At 44.3% G+C, this 22,350-nt stretch overlaps 1 protein-coding gene across 2 annotated transcripts in view; it reads left to right on the top strand.

Annotated features, from left to right (window-relative positions):
• Vps45 (vacuolar protein sorting 45 homolog) overlaps window positions 1–22,350 on the top strand; it is a 61,234-nt gene that overhangs the window by 29,632 nt on the left and 9,252 nt on the right. For both annotated transcript variants that reach the window (XM_028856233.2, XM_028856232.2), the window contains exon 14: window positions 10,464–10,595. In XM_028856233.2, the coding sequence (XP_028712066.1) occupies window positions 10,464–10,595 (132 nt within the window). The remainder of the gene's footprint in view (window positions 1–10,463; window positions 10,596–22,350) is intronic.

Below are 22,350 nucleotides of genomic sequence, written 5' to 3'. Positions count from 1 at the left end.
GCATCTGAAGTCATGGGAACATTGAAGGAGGAGGCAGAGAAATGGTCCAGGCTAGTTGAGGGCATGGGAGACACTGTTCTCTGCCACCTCTGGGTTCTGCTTAGCAGAAGAAGATGGTGAGCACTTGAAAACACTCCACTTAACGATTCCAGTTCTGAGAGTTTATCCTGTAAACAAATATGCACACCCAAGTGCACAAAGGTGTGTAAACCTGGTGTTCACTAACACATGAATTGTCACAGCACAGTCTGGAGGCTAAACACTCACCAACAGGAGACTGCAGGAGACTGGTGCTCAGTTACAGCTCAGCACTATGAGTGCTCCTCTCTCTCCTCTCTTTTTCTTTTCCTTTTTTTTTTTTTTTCCAGACAAGGTCTTATTAGGCTGCACTGGGAATCACTATGTAGCCTAGGCCGACCTTCAACTCAGAATCTTCCTGTGTCAGCCTCCTGCTGTCCCACCAAAGCCCAGCAGTATTCTTTTCTTTTTTAATAGAATAATTCTTCGTGGAGCACATGCAAAACTCTCTAAGATGTGTTCATAGAAAATCAAGATGGTATCATCCCCCCTTTTGTAGAAAAAAAATATAAGCATAAATATAACTGTGTATATGTAAGCATATATTTAACTATACATATATACATAGTATGTATATAATATGTGTGTGTAGCATGATTTATGAAAGAAGACATGAGAAACAGCTAATTATTATCTCTGTATGTTGAGACAGTGGTTCATTATATCCGTACATAGCCCTTTCATTAACTGTTGTAATAGATACTGTCCTATTGAAGTAAGAATTAATTAGTCTTTAAGGTTTTTACATTATCCAACAGTACTTTTCAAAGAGTAAGAATTCAATAACTTCTCATTAAATTAAGTAGATAACAGTAAATATTCCAAAATTTACCCTTGAAAATTGAAACACAAGAGTAAATTTAGTTGGTAATCAGAGTTTTCTGGTTGTCACTAACCGAGGATGAATTTGGCTTTGCTCCGACTTAGCCCCGGTGTCTTCTCTGACCACTCTCTCAGCCCTGGTCCATAACACCGAGAAGACGGTAATTTGGTCACCTTACGATGGCTCGGGTCTTGGGGTAGAACATCTCGGTTTCGTCATTGTTGCAGGATTAGGAAACATCGCAGGCCTGGGGCAGTAGTGCCGGTTGGCACAGCCAGAGCACCAGTACTTTTTCAGCCTTAGCACGGAATGGTGGTTACTGTTGGAGAGTACGGACAGAAGGGAGCCATCTTCACTCCGCAGACGGACTCACTCGGCCTCCTGTCTGGCTAAACCTTGCACGGCTGCTGCCATCTCTGATGCACACACATTTCACAGACTCTTGTTGCAATCACTGCTTTTGTTCCTATAAAAGCCTTTTTTCCCTGCAGAAAAAAAATCGAAAGAACTTTATTATCTCTATGTATATTGAAATTTTTAAACTTTAGGCAAAAATGTAGTGGTCCTCAAAGTAGGTTAAGTATTACATTTGGAAAGTTTTTCCTGACTAGCTTATATATAGAAATAATAGTTTCTAGAAATACTGTATTTGATGTTTTATTTTTCTAACAAAATAAGATACAAATTGGGCTCTTAGGATGTCCTTGTGTAGCTGGATACAGCATGAACTGGCTGCTGTTTTCTAACTTTTGCTGACTGCTTAATTAATGCTTTAGGTTGCTATGGTGAATTACAGAGCACAGAAAAATGCACATAGACTTGAACCTGTGTATTCCATAATGCATAAAAGATTTTCTATATGTTTTACCACTAGTCTCATAGGAACATCTTTTTTTTTTTTTTTCTTTCCTGAAACAGGGTTTCTCTGTATAGTCATGACTGTGCTGAACTCACTTTGTAGCCCAGACTAGCCTTGAACTCACAGAGATCCACCTGCCTCTGCCTCCCAAGTGCTGGGATTAAAGGCGTGCGCCACCATGCCCGGCTGGAACCTCTTTTAAAATTCATTGGGAAAGGAATAAAAAGGAAAAATATTATGAGACTATTTAATTTTGTTTTAATTTTCTATTTGAGATAAGATCTCACTCAGCTCAGGCTGGCCTCCAACTCCCAACAGTCCTCCTGCCTCAGATGCCCAAGTGCTGAATTTATAGATGTGAGCCATCACACCTAGTTTCAGAGACTTAAAAAAAAAGATTTATCTATTTATTTTTATGTGCCTGCATGGGTTTATGCCACCATGTGCATGCAGTGCTGGTGAAGGCCAGAGTGTGTCAGGTGCCTTGGAACTGGAGTTACAAGTAGTTGTGAGTCACCTGATAACCAAACCCAAGTCCTCTGCAAAAAGAGTCAGTGCTCTTAACCACTGAGCCACCTCTCCAGCCTTCTGTAGACGTTTTTCAGGAGCTAAAGAGATGGCTCAGCAGTTAGGAACACTTGTTCTTGCAGAGGGCCCGGGTTCGATTCCCACACCCATGTGGCACCTCACCACTGTCTGTAACTCCAGTTCCAGGGGGTCTGACGCCCTCTTTGACCTCCTGTGTGCCAGGTGTGCCAGGTGTGCACAGACACCCGTGCAGGAGACACTCAGACACAGCTTCTCAGAAAGGGTTCTTCAGGAACAGGAGGGATGGCTCAGGGATGAAGAGCACTGGCTGCTCTTACAGAGGGCCCAGATTTGATTCCCAGCACCCACATGGTGGCTCCCAACCATCTGTAAGTTCCAGGGGATTTGGAGCCTTCTTCTGACTTCCACAGAACCAGGCTTGTGCATGTTACACATACTTGCAGGAAAAACATTTATACATATACCATAAAATAAAATCTTTAAAATGTTTTTAAAGTTTTTTGTAAATGTTTTTTAGCCACATTGAATCATCAGCAGGAGGTGCAGAAAAACTTGTATTAATTATGTCATAGTCAAATATGGCATAGTTATCTTTGGTGTATGATTGAACCAAATTCTAAGGCCATATCTCTTTCTCTTTCTCTAGGATTTTTGGTTGTTTTGTTTAAAGATTGTAAGTGTGCTCATGTGTCTTGGGTGTATTGCACATATGTCCAAGTACATCCATGCACACATGGAGAGGCCAGAAGGGGATATTAGGTTCCATCACTCTCTGCCTGTTCTTTTGAGACAGGATCTCTCTTGAACCTAGGGCTCACGTTTTCTTGGCTTGGCTGGGGTTACATGTATGAGACGCCCAGATTGTTAGATAGTGCTGAGATCCGAACTCTGGTCTTCAGGGTGTGCAGTGAGCGCTCTTGACTGCTGAGTCATCTCCCTGGCCCCGTAGCTAGGTGCTGTTCTTACATTTGGCATAAGCTACGTAGAGGGCAGCTACAGGCACCAGCCCCATTCTCCAGGGGCTTTCTTTGCCTGCTTGGAGGCTTTTCTGATTTACCAGAGCAGGAGCTCAGAATACAAGTGTTCCCATCTGACTTCCCTCACCAATCACTAAGATAATCACTGTACTCCCTGCAAGGCAGGAGCCTGTCCTTCTAAATGATCTGTGCAATTGATCAGCATTTATTTATTCAAACTGCTTGATGGGCCCCAGGATTGTCCTTCACCATAAGAAGCACTGCGCATGAAATCTTACTGAAAAAGAACTACTCATGTTCTGAGACTATGATGTCCCCACCCTTACATCTGCTCCCCTTACATCAGCCAAGGTCCTGAGGACTCTCACCTGAACCTTAGATTGTGCTAATCACCCCCAGAGGCCCTCCTCCAAACACTGTAGTCAGCGTAAGCTTCGACCCTCCTAATACCTCAGAATGGGGATTACATTCAGTATGTCAACCCTTGGGGACACCCTCAAACCATGGTGGGCAGCCACTTGCTACATGTGGCCAATGCTGCCAAAGAATTGAAATTTTAATTTAATTACATTAATTTAAATCATCACATTTGAAGGAGATCTGGGGGGAGGTGTCTTAGGGTTTCTGTTGCTGTGAAGAGACACCATGACCACAACAACTCTTATAAAGTAAGACATTTAATTGAGGGGCTCGCTTACAGTTTCAGAGGTTCAGTCCATTATCATCATGGTGGGGAGCATGGCGGCATGCAGGCAGACACCATGCTGGAGAGGTAGCTGAGAGTCCTACATTTTGCAGGCAACAGGAAGTCAACTGACTGTCACACTGAGCAACAGAAACCTCAAAGCCCATCCCCACAGTGACACACTTCCTCCACCAAGGCCACACCTCCTAATGGTGCCAATCCCTTTGGGGGCCATTCTCCTTCAAACCTCCACAGTGTGTGTAGACTCTGAAGCAGCCCAGTAGCTAGACTCCGGGTACTTCTTTGAAAGCTGAGGGAAGTGAGACAGAGCCACGAAGGGAGAGTAAAACATGGCCACCAGTAGAGGAGGGAAAAACCGAGAACATAGTACCCTGGAAGTTTATCCAGGAGGAGCAGTAACCAGCTTGTCAAAGGCTGTTGGCAGGTGACTAAGACAAGACTGGAGGACGGTTCTGTGGAGTTAGCAATGTGGTCCGACTCTGACGACAAGTTACTTAGTGGAGTCCGGAGCCAAACCGCCTGAAAGTAGCTCAGATGAACTGGCCAGACCACACAAGAAGTCATCAGGAGAGTCTGCTTTGTGCCTGCAAATAGAAAGGGACCAACAGCTTTGAAATGCATGGACCTGACCCGTGGAGGATGGGCAGGCACTCTGCTGGATTGTTGTGATGGCATGGGCGAAGTAGCTTGGAGAGCTCTCTCATAATAATAATAATAATAATAATAATAATAATAATAATAATAATAATAATAAAATTTTTGAGACAGGCTCTTACTGTGAAGCCTTGGCTAGCCTAGAACTTGATATGTGTACCAGATTGGCCTCAGACTCACAGAGATCCGCCTGCCTCTGCCTCCCAAGAGCTGGGATTAAAGGTGTGTACCACCATGCCCAGTTTCTAAATTTTTAAAGATGATTTGATGTTTTTATATGTATGAGTGTTTGTCTGTATGGAAGTACACCACATGTGTGCCTGGTGCCCACAGAGGCCAGAAGAGGATGTTGGGTCCTCTGAAGCTGGAGTTGCAAATGATTGTGAGCCACCATGTGGGTTGTGGGAACTGAACCTGGATCCTCCACAGAAACAGCAACTGCTCTAACCACCAGGCCGTCTTTCCAGTTCCCTCCCTCTCTAAAGTTTTTGATTGTGAGCCTGGCCTTTAATGGCTGAGCCGTCCCTCCAGCCCCTCTCTCAAAATTTTAAATGTACAATATGGGGGCAGGCAAGATGGCAAAGGAAGTTGTTGGCAGGCCTGATGGGCTGAGTCGAGTTCCCCAGACCCCAGGTGTGAAGGGGAGGAGCCGTTCCTGCAGGCCATCCTCCGACAGCCACACACGGGGTTCGGTGTGCACAGGAATATATGCCCCCCCCCCACACACATTAAATGTACTGATTTCCAAGAGAAGGGTAGGCACAGAAATGTGTACAGAATGCTTTGTGTCTATGTTTCAAAATGCCACACAGGGACACACACAGCTGAGCAACAGTATTCGTCTCTGTAGGAGTGCTGGGGGGGAGGGCGCGGCTGGGGGAAGGGGCATAGCTGGGGGAGGGGCGCGGCTGGGGGAGGGGCGCGGCTGGGAGCTGTAGCTAGAGTTTTCCTGCCTGGCCCACAGTCAGGACAAATCTCTGTCACCCACCAGTCCCACAGCCGCTCAGACCCAACCAAGTAAACACAGAGACTTATATTGCTTACAAACTGTATGGCCGTGGCAGGCTTCTTGCTTATATCTTAAATTAATCCATTTCCATAAGTCTATACCTTGCCACGTGGCTGGTGACTCACCGGCATCTTCACATGCGGCTTGTCATGGTGGTGGCTGGCAGTGACTCCTTCCACCTTCCTGTTCTTTCTTTTCTCCTCTCTGTTAGTCCCGCCTATACTTCCTGCCTAGCCACTGGCCAATCAGTGTTTTATTTATTGACCAGAGTAATTTGACATACAGACCATCCCACAGCACTTCCCCTTTTCCTTTCTTTCTTTTTTTTTTTTTTTAAAGAGGAAGGTTTTAACTTTTACACATCTCCAAAGCCAGCTTGGTAGATTTGGGAATTTGGGCGTAGCTTCTCTTACTACTTCCTGCTGGAGGGGGGTGCTGTATCATATGGGGACACAAAGAAATTTTAGGATTATGGAGTAGTCCGTGAGAATGTATCGTCTGAGCCAGTTGCCTTGAAACTGTTCTGGATGTTGGATCATCTGGGCCTTGGTGTCATCGGAGACCTTTCAGGGGGTCTTGGCTGGTCAAACCTGATGTATCTTAATCTGGAACAAATCCATAGCCTCTGGCTTTTTGTAGAAACAAAAGCAGAGCCTCTTTTCCAAAGCAACATATCCATCCTTACATCCAAATTTTGAAGTCAAGGTACCTTTAAAATATACATTTTGGCATAACTCAACAGCTTTTGCAATCAAATGTTTTTCTTCAGTTACGAATATCAAAGAGAACATAATCCAGATTCTCTGTGTAGTAGCCATCTTTACGTGGCTTGTTTTTTATATTACCTTGAGCCTATTGCTTTAAACTGCAGCCTTTTAAGCCTGCTGACTCCGCCCACTTCAGCTTCCCAACATGGCAGTGGTACGTTTTCCGCCAGCTCTGGGAGCCATCAATTCTCAGAAATAGTGGGTCTATGTTCCTATCAAAGCAGCATGTAGCCCAGAAACCTCTTTTTTGTTTTGTTTTGTTTTGTACTAGCAAAGGCTAAATCCACCACGCAGCTTAATGTGCCACTTGCAGAGGCCTCATTCCCGCCATACTGCAGACCGAGCGTACACGCCAGGAACCCGCCATAGTAGCTCAAACACAGCAGGCTGCGGCTAACTTGAGAGAAACAACTAGGAACTGTTTTTAGCTCCGTTTTAGAATCCTTTTACTCAGGTTTTAGGTGGAGACTCTTGCCAACACGTTGGGCGCCATTTGTAACTAGAGTTTTCCTGCCTTGCCCACAGTCAGGACAAATCTCTGTTACCCGCCAGTCCCACAGCCGCTCAGACCCGACCAAGTAAACACAGAGACTTATATTGGTTACAAACTGTATGGCCGTGGCAGGCTTCTTGCTAACAGTTCTTTTTTTTTTTTTTTTTTTTTTTTTGGTTTTTCGAGACAGGGTTTCTCTGTGTAGCTTTGTGCCTTTCCTGGAACTCACTTGGTAGCCCAGGCTGGCCTCGAACTCACAGAGATCCGCCTGGCTCTGCCTCCCAAGTGCTGGGATTAAAGGCGTGCGCCACCACCGCCCGGCGTTAACAGTTCTTATATCTTAAATTAATCCATTTCCATAAATCTATACCTTGCCACGTGGCTGGTGACTTACCGGTGTCTTCACATGCTGCTGGTCATGGCGGGGGCTGGCAGTGACTCCTTCCGCCTTCCTGTTCTTTCTTTTCTCCTCTCTGTTAGTCCCACCTATACTTCCTGCCTAGCCACTGGCCAATCAGTGTTTTATTTATTGACCAATCAGAGTAATTTGACATACAGACCATCCCCAGCAGGGAGTGGTGATAAGGCTGGGGGGGCAGGATACGGCTGGGGCAGGGATGGCACAGCCAGAGTCAGAGTAACAAGAAATGTCTTCAGCAGTTGTTTCATGCTGTATACTCGCTTATCTATTCCGGTTGGAGTGCGTTTATTGCTTTTGTGTGTGTGTGTGTGTGTGTGTGTGTACACGCGCGCGTGCCGCATGCACATGTACAGGGTTCAGAGGACAACTTGCAGGAGTGTGTTTCCTCCTCCTACCACATAGGTTCAGGGTGTCAAACTTAGGCCGTCAGGCTTGGTGACGGCACTTTTACCCAGTGACTCAATCTCCTTGGCTCTGATTTTTTTTTTCAATTAATTTTTTTTTTTAAACACTGTCTCACTATGGAGCCTGTTGGCCTGAAACTCACTACATGGACTAGATGAATCTCAAACCTGCAGATTCCTATACTTCCCAAGTGCTGGTCTCTCCCACGAGCACCACCACATCCACAGTCAAAGCTGTATCTTGTAGAAAGATTTGTAAAAATATTGCTGAGTATGAAGCAGTGTGTAACTCTTGGAGCACTATGGCTAGATACATTGGTTGTTGGCCTGGGTGGTTTCTGATTGTTTTATGGTATTAAGAATGGAACCCAGGGCCTTGTACATACTGGGATATCCCCAGCCTCTGGTGAGAGTTTTAAATGAAGGTTATTTTAGAAAGTAAACTGAGGACCTGGGGAGATGGCCCAGCAGTTAAGAGGACTGGTGGTTCCTCCAGAGGACCCAGGTTCAATTCCCAGCACATGGCGGCTCACAACTGTCTATAAATCCAGTGCCAGAGGATCTGACATCTTCTTCTGACCTCCGTGGGCATAGACAAAATATCAATGCATATAATTAAATAAAAATCATTTTTAAAATTAAGTAAATTTGCTGTCTTAAAGGCAAGATTTTACATCCCAAGTCCCATAGAAGTGCCACAATTGGCCCTCCAAGTAGTTAACTACAAAATGACTACCTCTTTATATTTTCAAACTTGCATACTCTCCAATGGAGAGTTTCTGCAATTCAGAGACCATCTGAAACTTATTTATATAGCTACAATATCTGATTCTGTTTCCATGAATTCCTGTAAGAACAAATACTCTCTTGGTGTAACTGCTTCAGGGTATTTTAGAAAGACACAAGGAAACAGAATAAATGTCCACTTGTGTTTTTCTGTGATCTACACAGAAGCATTTATATCCTGACTGTTTGGTGTCCTAACTTCTGAAATGGAGGCTTCTGCTTGACGTAGTTTTTAAACAATATGATATAATAAAATTGCCCGCCTAGCTAATTTTCTCTTGATGGCTGATGGCACAAAAAAAGAAAAAAACAAATCTTAATAACTAACTCTATGTTGTTCCATGTAAAGAAGGGCTGATAAGAAGCACGTTTTCTTTTATTACGAAGCCATTTTGATAAGAGAAACAGGAAACAACTTAACGCTGCCCAGATGGGACCAGTGGCCAGCTGTGCATCAGTGACCAGTGTCTGACCCCAGCTGTGCATCAGTGACCGGTGTCTGACCTCAGCTGTGCATCAGTGACCGGTGTCTGACCCCAGCTGTGCATCAGTGACCGTGTCTGACCCCAGCTGTGCATCAGTGACCGGTGTCTGACCCCAGCTGTGCATCAGTGACCGGTGTCTGACCCAGCTGTGCATCAGTGACCGGTGTCTGACCCCAGCTGTGCATCAGTGACCGGTGTCTGACCCCAGCTGTGCATCAGTGACCGGTGTCTGACCCCAGCTGTGCATCAGTGACCGGTGTCTGACCCCAGCTGTGCATCAGTGACCGGTGTCTGACCCCAGCTGTGCATCAGTGACCGGTGTCTGACCCCAGCTGTGCATCAGTGACCAGTGGTGTCTGACCCCAGCTGTGCATCAGTGACCAGTGGTGTCTGACCCCAGCTGTGCATCAGTGACCAGTGGTGTCTGACCCCAGCTGTGCATCAGTGACCAGTGGTGTCTGACCCCAGCTGTGCATCAGTGACCGGTGTCTGACCCCAGCTGTGCATCAGTGACCGGTGTCTGACCCCAGCTGTGCATCAGTGACCGGTGTCTGACCCCAGCTGTGCATCAGTGACCAGTGTCTGACCCCAGCTGTGCATCAGTGACCAGTGTCTGACCCCAGCTGTGCATCAGTGGCCAGTGTCTGACCCCAGCTGTCACCTCTTAGTACCAAAGAACATGGAAGAAGGGGGGTCATACTGTTAGTTTATGCGGCTTCTTCTTTTTTTAAGATTTTATTTATTTATTTTATGTATATGAGTGCTCTATCTGCATGTACTCCTTTATTCCAAAACAGGGTATCAGATCCACGATGGATGGCTGTGAGCCACCATGCAGTTGCTGGGAATTGAACTCAGGACCTCTGGAAGAGCAGCCAGTGCTCTTAACCGCTGAGCTATCTCTCCAGCCCTGTGTCCTGATCTTTTATGGAATCATCATAGAAATGGTTTTGGTCCTACGGCATAGGGACACCCCCGTGTACTAGAATTCTGCTAGCTGCTCAGAGTCCTTGGGCAGGGGCCACAATCACAGCGCTGTATCTAAGTGCTCTGTGCGGCGCTGTCGATGAAGGAGCTGTGTGGCACAGCATAAATGGCTGCTTATTGAAAGCATGCTGCAGCACAGCACTCCGGAGACTCTTGAACATAAAAGAATATTTTTGCATTTGGTTCCAGCAAACACCATTGTGCTATTCTGAAATCCCCAGCACAGAAATAAGACATCCGCTCATAAGCAGAAAGCAAATCACTATTCAGCATTTCTCTCTGTTTCCTGCCAATTTGAGATAATTAAAACTTTTTTTAAACCCTTTATTCTGCTTTAATTCTGCTTCCTTCACCAAAAACGAGGGGGGGGGGTTAGAAATTGAAACTGCGTGTGTGCTAATAACAAATCTTTGCCCCCTTTTATGTCTTAGCCTGTGACGCTCTCTCCTGTCTTCATCTTCACAGGCCTCAGGACATCATCGTGTTTGTTATTGGAGGAGCCACCTATGAAGAGGCGCTGACGGTTTACAACCTGAACCGTACCACTCCTGGAGTGAGGATCGTCCTGGGGGGCACAACCATACACAACACCAAAAGGTAAAGGCTGGGTTCCAGTTCCCGGGGTCTTACAAAGAGTGGTCACCAAACTGCAGTAAACCACAATGCTCTGGCCCCGGCAGCACCTTCTTGAGAAGGCGGCGTCTGTGAGGTGAGGAGCTAAGCTTGTGAGGTGCCAGCCATGCTGGACTGCATTATGGACACTCAGAGAAGGAAAATATCTAATAACCAACCAGACAGGCCCTTTGAAAACAGCTGAACATGTTCAGCACCACTGCCGGCATTGGGTGTGTCTGTTTGGTTAACTTCGTTCAGTTAACAAAAGAAGAAGAGAGGACTGGAGACAAGCAAGGAGTCTGTCTCAGGCCTAGCTATCAGGAAATGCAGAACAGAGGGAAGGAAGTGAAAGCCGAGAGAGAGAGAGAGAGAGAGAGAGAGAGAGAGAGAGAGAGAGAGAGAGAGAGAGAGAGAGAACTGTGGATTCTTCAAGCGTCTTAGGGAACTGTCAGTGTCTCAGGAGGAGGAGGTGTATAAGCAGGGCCGTACATAAAACATGAGTATATGAAGGGAGAGCGTGCTCTATTTCCAGCTAACTCCAGGACAAGTCACAAACGTCATAGGCAGTGTGCGCAGACACAGAACTACAGGCCCGACTGTCCGGAATATGGTAGCAAGGTAAACAGTTGGATTATACACTGTAAGTGGGAAAGGCTGGGGTGTGGAGCTGAGGCATTTTTATTTTCTTATGTAAGAACACAAAATAGTGGCGTTTTTAAGTAGCAAAGTTACAGGAAACTTAGATTGTTTTAGGAATAGTAACTGGGCAGTAGGGGTAGAAAGACTCCTGGAGAAGCAGGTCTGGACGGTTGGCTTTAGGGATTGGCCTGAGAGGGTCTGTGCTGAGACAGATGTGTTTAGGTAACTGGAGTCATGAAAAAAACTTACATGTTCTTTCATTGCATAGCATTTTTATTTTTAAACATAATTTTGCCTTTTTTATGGAAGTGTACACCTACTCTGTTTTCTTTTTCTTTCTTTTTTTCTTTTTTTTTTTTTTCCTGGAGCTGAGGACCGAACCCAGGGCCTTGTGCTTGCTAGGCAAGCGCTCTACCACTGAGCTCGATCCCCAACCCCGTACACCTACTCTGAAAGGGTTTCGGGTTTTTTTGTTGTTGTTGCTGTTTGTTTTGCTTAAGTTCAGAAAGTAAACAGAGAAAAAAAAGCCCCCACAGCCCAACCACTTAATCCAGCGTCCTTCCAACATTTCTTCCAAGTCTGCGTGGACATTCATGTTAGCATGTGAGCCAGAAGGGGTCTCATTGCAATTCAGTTTCAGAACCTGTCTTTTCTAGTTAGATATAAATACTGTTAGTGTTGAAGAGAATGTCATTATCCATTCACAGATTTTTAAAAGACAGGACTGCCTGGGTTTTGTTGTTGTTGTTTTCAAAATGGTTTCTCTTTGTTGTCCTGTCTGTCCTGGATCTCGCTCTGTAGATCAGGCTGGCCTCAAACTCACAAAGATCCACCTGACTTTGCCTCCCAAGTGCTGGGATTAAAGGTGTGGGCCACACCGCTGGATAACTGCCAGGGGGTTATAGTTTTCCCTTAACTCCCCTCGTGAACTCGTGAACTCGGACAGTCACTTAGCCTCCTTGTCAGTCTCCAGAACTTGCTGATGCACACTTTATATTGTGTGTGAATCGACACTTAATGTCCTTGTCCATTTAACCATTAGGGTATTCTTTTGATTCTTCTTAGTCATTTTTAAATTTCTGTAAGTAGAATTAAGAATATTGAGCCAGGCATGATGGCTCAATAGTCCCAGCACTCAGGAGTCAGAGGCAGGTGGATCTCTGTGAGTTCAAGGACAGCCTGGTCTACAGAGCGAGTCCCAGGACAGCCAGGACTGTTACACAGGGAAACGCTGTCTCTCATACAGCTGCACCCCGCTCCCATACAGTCTAAGCTCAGTTTGACTAAGTTTCCCCCCAAGTGGATTTACCTACAGACTTGTCCTCCTTCTCCTCTAGTTTATTGCTTCATGCTGGCCTTCTCTTGATAAATTTTCTTTTTACTAAAAAGCACCGTTCTTCCTGCAGCTAGTCACCTTCATATGTCTAAAAATGTGATACTTCAGCTAAGTTTAGAATTCTGGGCTGAGAACTGGAGAGATGGCTCAGCAGTTAAGAGTACTTGCTGTTCTTCCAGAGGACCCGAGTTCAGATCCCACCTACTTCAGGTGACTCATAACTACTTATAACTCCAGCTCTAGGGAATCCAACAGCCTCTTCTGACCTTTGAGGGTGCACACATACATACAAATAAAAATAGAAATAAATCTTTTTAGAAAGAGGGAGGGGGAATTCTTACTTTAAAAAAAAAAAAAGAATTCTAGCCTGATAGTTTTTGTTTAGCACTTAAAAGTCAATAGAACTGTTTTCACTTGTTACTTTCAACAAATATTCTTTCAGGCTGGGCATGGTGGCACACTCCTTTAATCCCATTACTTCTGAGGCAGAGGCAGGTGGATTTCTGTGAGTTTGAGACCAGCCTGGTCCACAAAGCCAGTTTCAAGCCAGTTAGGACTATGTAGAGAAAGACTCTGAGTCAAAAACAGAAAAAAATCTTTTCTCACTATAATTGTTTTTCATTTGAAGGCAATCTTCTGATTCTTTCCCTGCCCCCACCCCCACCCCAGACAGGGTTTCTCTGTATTGCCCTTGGCTGTCCTGGAACTCACTTTGTAGACCAGGCTGGCCTTGAACTTAGATCTCCACCTGCCTCTGCCTCCTGAGTGCTGGAATTAAAGGAGTGTGCCACTACTGCCTGGCTTCTTCTGATGCTTTTTAAAGGTTTTCTTTTTTATCTTTGGTGTTCTAGTTTTAATATTCTGCATGTAAATATTCTTATATATGTTACTTTTTATAGGATTTCATGTTTGGCATAATTTCTGGAAAAATTCTAGTTACATTTCTTCGGATGTTACCACTGTTCCACCTCCTGTGGTCTGCCCTAGAATTCCCGTGAGGTGTGTGTTGGACCCTCATATCTCTTAGCCTCTGTTTTCACTCTGTATGTGCTCTTCAGAATGACTTTTTCAGATCAGTATTCCAATCCCAGTATTCTCTCTCCAGCTCTGCAGACTCTGTGTTTAGTGTCTCCATTGAATTTTTAGTTTAGAATAGTATATCTTCTATTTTAAGTCTGTTTGTTTCTTTTTCAAATTCGCCTTACTTCTGTTAATGTCCTCCTTTCTTCTCATGCTTTGAAGCTCTTTCTTTCAAGCCCTGTAATTTTTTAAATTAAACTATGATCATATCACTTCTCTTTCTTCCCTTCAGCCCCCCACGCCCCCTGCACCCTCTCAAATGAATGGCCTCTCCGATTACTGTTGTTGCACATGTGTGTGTAAATGCACGTGTGTACACACCCCTCTATGGGCACAAGGATGAGTTTTGGAATGCAGTGAGGAACTGAGCTTTTAAGTACTTCCATAATCTCAAGTATGTGGGAGAGCAGAACCAGCTGATGTTCAAGCATCCTGGTTACCAATTGTGGACACAGGATTTTCAGTTCCGTTTCTTAGTGAGGCCTCTGTATCACGTGGAAGTCTCCGTTCTAATTCCATTTCTCCTGAAGCTGATTTCCTGTCCATGCCCTTGTGTAGTATTTGTTTATCAACATTACCTATTATAATACATACACAGTAATGCTTAGTTGTGATTTGTTTAAGAATGCTGGCTAGCACCCATCCAATAGTCTGGCTTATACTTTCTCATCTAATTTCTGATTCCCCTGCAGTTTCCTCCTATTTACTTATTTATTGGAACAGAATCTCACCATGTATCCCTGGCTGGTCTTAAACTCAGAGGTCACACTGCTTCTGCTTCCTGAGTCCTGGAACTAAAGGATGAGTAACCACCCCATCTCCTCTTGCTTTTTAAGCGTTTAGATGTGCACTTAAGTATGTTTGTAATTTTCTCTTGCCTCCCTGTGTGTTTTGCTGTAAGAGAACCTTTACTGTATATATTCTTCCTTAAGTCCAGAAATGGACATGTCAGTGAATTAACAGTTAGGATTTGGGGAGCATATAAAATAGTTGTGACATTATATTTCATTTTCAAACTTCTGGCTGATAATTGCATCCTAAAGTGATGAACTTGAAGTCTCATAACTAACTCAGTGGCTAATGAGGTAAACTTGGATGTTTTTTGGCATAGAAGTGACTTGATACTGCCACAATCATTTGTTCTGGTTTTTCCCTTTGCTGCTGATAAAACAGTGATGCATTTAATAATTACTGAATATATACTGTGTGCTAAGGACAGTACTAAATATTTTAGGCATATCCATCTAATCCTGATATATAATTGACAAGAGAGAGGCAGAGATGAGACCGGAAGCCAGAGCCCACTGTGCTGTTCTTCCTAAGTATATCTCAAGGGTCTCTGAGCGTGCACTGTTCTCTAACACCTCAAAGTCCAGGTTCAGAAGGTTCTGTCAGAGCCTGCTGGCAGACAGATAGTGTTTCATCTTCTTGATCCAAGTAAGTTCTCTCAAGGATATGTAGATAATCTTTGCTTTTAATAGACTTTTATATTAGTGGTCAAAATATTGATTGACCTTTAAACACTTTTTTTGGTTTTTCAAGACAGGGTTTCTCTGTAGCTTTGCGTCTTTCCTGGAACTCACTCTGTAGACCAGGCTGGCCTCGAACTCACAGAGGTCCGACTGGCTCTGCCTCCCAAGTACTGGGATTAAAGGCGTGCACCACCACCGCCCGGCATGACCTTTAAACACTTTAAATGCTCTTTCTGAGAGTTATATTTTCTACTGAGTCTTTGTAGCTCCATGGCTTAAGAAAGCATCTTCCCTTCTGAAATATCAGAAGTGTAAAATTAAACATCGACATCTCATTTTTAAGATAAGTAAGATTACAAAGAATTATATATGCACATCCTAGTAAAATAGTCTTACCAATGTAAATAAAAATGTGTACTTTTAGATGTTTAACTAATTAATAGTACTTTGAGTAAAATTTCACTTTACTGTTTAAAAAAACTAATTTAAATTTTTTCATAAAATAGTGTCAGAGTTACTAAGCAAACGATCTTCTGTGTGAAGTTAGGAAGTAAGCGTCCCCAAATGGTGCCAGGCATAGGTCTCATCTTGTGGAGCAGGTCCTACAGCCAAGCGGGAAGTGGCTGGTTACGTCCACAACATTTGTGCCACTGTTTACACCAGTGGTCATGGTGGCCTTGTCGGCCGCTGGGAGAGGAACGGTCAGTTCTTAGGAGGGTAGCCCCTCGTAAGTCAGCTACACTCCAGTAGCAGGCTGCACGTCCAAAAGTATTTAAGCAACGCACTTTGGCCTGGATGTGAAGGTGTGGGAGATACAAAGTTGAGTGGGAAGGGAAGGAGGGTGGGTCTGGGACAAGTTGAGGGAGGGAGGGTGAGTATGATTAAAATACAGTGGATGAAATTCTCAAAGAACTAATAAAAGAAAAGAAATAAGGCAGCCCTGGAAAAAACCTCTGGGTCGCCTGACTGCAGCTAACTTCATTATTCCTTTGTCTGACTGAGAGCATGCTAAACATTTCCACTGAGTAGATGACCTACAACAGAAGGGCTGATAAATGAAGCCTTAGGAAGAGGGACTGGCTATGGCAATTGCCAAACTGAGAGGGAAAAATTAATGTTTATAATTGATAAGTGATCCAATATTAGAGCTTTATAGTTTGCTTTTATATATAGTCTGCAGCCAATAAATAGTAAAATTAATTAATTAATAACAAGAAATTATCATTATTGAAATCTCAAAGGCTATTATTACAAAGGCTTAAGTAATTAAAAAATTACTTATTTAAAAAATATGAAAATTCAACTTTTAGTGGGAAGGCTTGGTTCCCATATGAGTGTACACTATCTGAGGAATCACTAGGTTGTCAAATAATCCCCTGCTCCTTTTGTTGTTGTTTCGTTCCAAGCCAGGGAATTCTGTTGCTCAGGGTGGCCCTAAACTCCTTGGGCTCAAGCAATCCTCCTGCCTCAGCCTTAAGAATAACTGGGTATATACCCCACTGACTTTCTGTCTCTCAAACAATTGAAGGCCTAGTGCTGAGGATGCGGCTCAGCGGTAGAGCCTGCGCATAGCATTCATGTGGGGAAAGAGGAGGGATACTCCCAGACTCTAGGTAGGAGAAATGCTAATATTTTATGAGAAAAAAAATTATAGCTAGATATAGTATGGCTGCTTATGAGCTTGTAATATGAACTGTAATATGGAGAGAATAAGTGGAGTACTTTGTTTCTGTAGATTGTTTTGTGATGCATAGGTTATTTCTTAAGAAAGGCCCAAAGGCCTAGATGACAGTGTTGCAGCCTTGATCTCAAGGACTCTGCAGCGTGGTATGATTTTGGGAAACTATGGAGATGAGAAAGCAGTCTACTTCTAGATATGCCATAATGAATGCCCTCCTGTTAGACTTAGAACTGTGTAAGAGATAGTATGGACGTCTCCCAGGGATTGAAATCATGAGTGCCCCAGTAAACAGGAAAGACTCATATCCTGTGTCTTGTGAGTGGGATGTCAAGACAGAAGCCACTGTCTTTACAGACTGGGACATGATTCTTGTGGAATTTCGGTGGATACAGATCACTTGGATTCCATGATCTTTGCAATCTTAAATATAATCTGGGCCTACCACAGATTTACTCTGCAGATGAATCTTAGAAACACCACTTACTATGGTTTATGATCTGGAGGAAGTTACCTAACGTACAGGATAAATGGGTCAAAATTGATCTGCTTTTTAAAAAAATCACAAGCTCCTTTACCCTTCTCATGGTAAATTTAATAACTGTCTTCTGTAAATTGAAATGAAATCTTAGCTGTGAACAACACTGGCAAACAATAGAAACGCCAGGCACAGTGGCAAACACCTCAACCCCGGCCCTCAGGAAGCAGAGGCAGAGAACTTCAAGTTCAAGCCCAGCCTAGGACCCCATCTGGGGGGGGGGGGATAGAAAGCCAGTTTCCTCCCTCCCTGGGGCATCCCAGGACTAAGATGGTTTTTGGCGATAGAAATCTTTCTGTCTGGGTTTTGCAGTGTTTGGGAGCGTGGGGCGGTGCTGAGAACCCAGCACCTGGACATTCAGAGAAGCGCTGTGTCCCTGTGCTGGTTCCCCGACCGGGTGGTTTTCTTGTCCCCTGGCTTGTTTTCTGACCTAGCGCCTTGAGCAGGTTTCTTCATTTTAAGCCAGAAGGTACCTGGAAATACGTGTGCCACCCCATCCCCACCATTTTCCTTTAGCAACAGAACCTGGGAGCCACTCTGTAGCTTGAGAACGATCCTCCTACCTCTGCCTCCTGGTACAGGAATTACAGACAAAATGCCATCAGACCTGGCTTTCTACTTCAGGGCTTAAACAGAAATCGATGTTAGTTCAATCTGAACCTCAGGTTGCCGTTCAAAGGCATCATTTAGGTGGCCTTTGTCTGTTTGTTTTGTTTTTTAAGTTTTTCAGACAGGAGCCATTGGCTGTTCTACCATGGCAGCTTAGACACAAATAACAAGAGGGAGGGAACCATATTAAAAAATAATGGTTTATTGGGGGGGGGTGGCACACGCCTTTAATCACAGCACTCGGGAGGCAGAGGCAGGTGGATCTCTGTTTGAGGCCAGCTTGATGTAGAGAGTGATTTCCAGGACAGCCAGGGCTACACAGAGAAACACTGTCTCAAAATAATAATAATAATAATAATAATAATAATAATAATAATAATAATAATATAATGGTTTATTACCACAGCACAATTAACAGGGACGCATTACTTTTTTTTTTTTAACAAAAACATTTTGTTTGAGTGTATATTCATTTTTGTCTTTTTGAGACAGGGTCTCACTTTTTTCCCTAACCTGACCTCAAATTTACAACAATCCTCCTGCCTCAGTCAGCCTCTCAACGGCTGGCGTTATAGATGTGCATTACCATACCCAGTTAATTGTCTCTTTCTTAAGCAATTTCTTCTTTTAAGAATTCTGGGATTAAAAGTGTGTGCCGCCACCACCTAGCTTGTCTGGGTTTTGTTGTTGTTGTTGTTTTTGTTTTTGTTTTTTGAGACAGGGTTTCTCTGTGTAGCTTTGGAGCCTGTCCTGGAACTCCATCCAGTAGACCAGACTGGCCTCAAACTCACAGAGATCCGCCTGCCTCTGCCTCCCAAGTGCTAGGATTAAAGACGTGCGCCCGCCGCCTGGCTGGTATTATTTTTTTACAGTGAAGTTCTGGCTATAATGAAGCAGGGTTCTGATGAGCAGGCCTTCTGTGGTCACATGACATGTTTCTTTGGGGTCTTCTCTGATCGGATGTGATTGTGATTGTCTTAGGTTAGATCTAAACACCAGTTCAAATAGAAGGAGGCCATTTGCTGCTAAGAGAGTGTGGTGGTCTGAATGAGAACGGCCCCCATAGCCTCATGTTTCAAAACTTAGTTCCCAGTTAGTGGAACTGTTTGGGAAGAATTAGGAAGTATGGCCTTGTAGGAGGAGGTTTGTTACCGGAAGCAGGCTTTGAGGTTTCAAAAGATTCGCACCATTTCCAGCTGGTTCTCTCTGCCTCCTGTTTGGAGTCTGAGACGTGAACCCTCAGCTGTTCCTGTCGCCATGCCTTTACACCTCCATACCTTCTCTCCTCTGTCGTGGACTCTAACCCTCTGGAACTGTAACCTAAATAAACACTTTCTTTATAACTTGCCTTGGTCATGGGGTTTATCACAGCAACAGAAAAGTATGTAACCCAGATACCAAGTATTTTCACAGGAGATAATGATCTCCAGGGCCAATTTCCTAATAACGCTGCTTTCTAAATACAGTGAGAAGTATCTCGTGACTGTTAGGCCCTGCAGAGCCTGAGCACGGGCAGCTGTCTGGCCCGGGCCATAGGTCTCTGGGGCCCATGCAGGCTCTTGCCTCCTGCCTTAGCAGAGCTCATCTTACAGGACTAGCATTCATTTGTTCCATTAGTCACGTTAGCATACTCTGTCATCAGTTAGGGGTATAAATGCCAAATTTCACCTTCTGTGAAGTGGCTACTGCATGAGTCATTAACATAGAACCATAAGTCCCATCACCAACATCTACACAGACTAGCCAACAGCCATTTCCCCCAAGAGTTCTAGATAAATATCTAGTGAACACGTGAGAACGTTATAAGACAGTGGTTTGTTTGCTCTGATAGTTAGTGAGCAAAGGATGTGGGAGACAAGCTCAATGAGCTAATACATTTTATAGTAAATCAGAACGTGATCTGTACTATGAAGGCACGCGTAATACAAGGTAAGGGGAAGCTGATATTGCTTGCAGACAGAGTGGGTCACGCTCTTCAGTATGGTGCCAGGAAAACCTTGTTAGCAGGTCATTTGTGCACAGACAGAAGAAGGAAGCCAAGCCAATACAGAAAGAAAGCAGCCTGGGCCCAGTTAGCACTGTATGCTGGGGTGGAATCATGCAGTGCAGCCTGGGCCCAGTTAGCACTGTATCCTGGGGCCGAATCGTGCAGTGTATTGGGGAAGCCACAGATGCTGGTGAGTCTGTGTGGAGTGGGAAGTGTGAGGATATGCAGTTAGATACCACTAGGGGCCTGATCATAAAGGACCATGTAGACCTTACAACGACCGATTTTCACTGTGAGTTAGAGAGCATGGTAGATTAGTTGGGATGTTTTTTGTTTTCATGTGTTTGTGTCTGTATGAGTGTATGCCACTTGTGGAGAGGTGCCCATGGCAGCCAGAAGAGGGCAATCCATCCTCTGGGAATGGATTACAGGCAGCCACGAGCCTCACAATGTGGGTGCCGGGAACTGAAGTCAGGTCCTCTGGGAGAGCAGCAAGTGCTTCTACCCACCGAGGCTCTCTCCAGCCTGGGTTGTCACTTTTTTAATGGCTCTGTTGAGGCATAGTAATCATATCACACAGTTGACCCAGTGCATAGCACATTGATTTTCAGCATATTTACAAATATGTGCAAGCATCATTATAGTCTAGTTTAGAACATTTTTATCATCCCCTAAAGAATCTCCCAACTCTAGCCCTAATCTGTTTTCTGTCCACACAGGTGTCTCTTCTTTACATAGGTTATAAGTGGAATTATGTTTTCTTTTGAGTAGCTTCTCTCACTAGCAGAATCTTGTGAGGCTCACCCATGTTGTAATAGCATACTTGATTCCCCTTTGTGACTGAATATTTCACTGTATGCATGAACATTATATGATATCTGAATACTTTTCCTCTTTGGGCTCCTATGAATAATCCTACTCAGAATATTTCTATATGAGCCTTTGTATGTTGTAGGTTTAAGAAAAGTCATAACTTAGGGTGTGAATGTCATTTTAGCTACCAAAGCTAATGTGAGGGGCTGGAAACATTACTCAGTAGTTAACAATGCTATGGTCTTGCAGAAGACCCAGGTTCAGTTCCCAACACACATACTAGGCCTCTAACAACTGCCTGTAAGTCCCTCTTCTGGCCTCCACCGGCACTAGCGTGAATTGGTACACATGATCTCACTCAGGAGCACACATACACATAAATAAAAAGTAAATACATCTTTTAGAAGACTTTTTAGAAGTTAATGTGAACTAAAAGGGTTATCTCCCAAATGAACATTTGTTAATTATGAAAATGCAGAATCCTAGGTGCAGTAAACTGTAGTTAGTATTTATTCACCTGTAATAAATTGTGTAGCCAGAAAGTTTTCTCAGGTCCCGCCTGGCCCCTCATCCCACCCAGCCCCACGGTCCCACACCCGCGTCCCCTCAGCCACTTCTAAAATAATCATTCAGAGGCTTAATATTAATTACCAATTGTATGGCCTGTGGCAGGCTTCTTGCTAGCTAAATCTTACAACTTAACCCATTTCTATTACTCTATAAGTTTCCACGTGGCCGTGGCATTACTGATCTGCTGGCATCTTGCTGCTCCTTAGGTGGCAGCCGGCATCTCTCTCCTCTCCTTTCTTCTCTCCGTATCTCTGCTTGGATTTCCTGCCTGCCTCTGAGCTGCCTTGCCATAGGCCAATGCAGTTGTATTTATCAACCAATCAGAGCAACACATATTCCCAGCATGCAGACAGACATCCCACAGCAGATTGAGTCTTTATCGTTTGTATCTCTGGAGAGCACGACCCTTCCTTGCAGATGGATGAGAATCTTGGTCTGGCCTGACTCTGAGCAGCACCAAAGCCCGACCGCTTCACAAGCGGTCAGCACGAAAGAGCTCTGGTCCTCACTGGAAGCAACCAGCTTAGCTGTGTGAGCCACGGGGCCGAGAACCTGACCCGGATGGACGTAATCGTTCTAATGGAATAGAATCGCTGTTTTCATGCGATTCAGGATGGAAATATGAGCCAGTTGGCCTGAGAAGCAGCGCCTGAACTTCAGTCTCCAGAACTGTCTGTTTATTCCTTCTTTAGACTTTTGACAAGGATGTATCCTGCTAGCTGACACCAAGTGCCATCCTTTCCTGCCAGGTTCCCTTTCAAGTCAGGACTAGTCATGACACATAGTGGGTTCTCTGTTTCAGTTAAATTTGAATTGGATTCAGTTAATCCCTCAGTGGCTGTGAATCTGCAAAGCAACTAAAGACCTCATTTTCCAGTTACCTTCCTCTATCTAGCAAAGGCAGGTGGTATAAGCAGCAGATAAGCGGGCATTCCCCTTCCACCAGATAATTCATCCGTACTTACTGGAGACGGTAGAAGGTAGAGGAAGTCAAAAACCGTTCAAAGTGAGGTGA

The sequence above is a fragment of the Peromyscus leucopus genome, chromosome 6, assembly GCF_004664715.2.
Source record: "Peromyscus leucopus breed LL Stock chromosome 6, UCI_PerLeu_2.1, whole genome shotgun sequence".
Taxonomy (NCBI): Eukaryota; Metazoa; Chordata; class Mammalia; order Rodentia; family Cricetidae; genus Peromyscus; species Peromyscus leucopus.
Note: the sequence above shows the minus strand (reverse complement) of the source record. Positions and strands in the feature narration are given on the sequence as shown.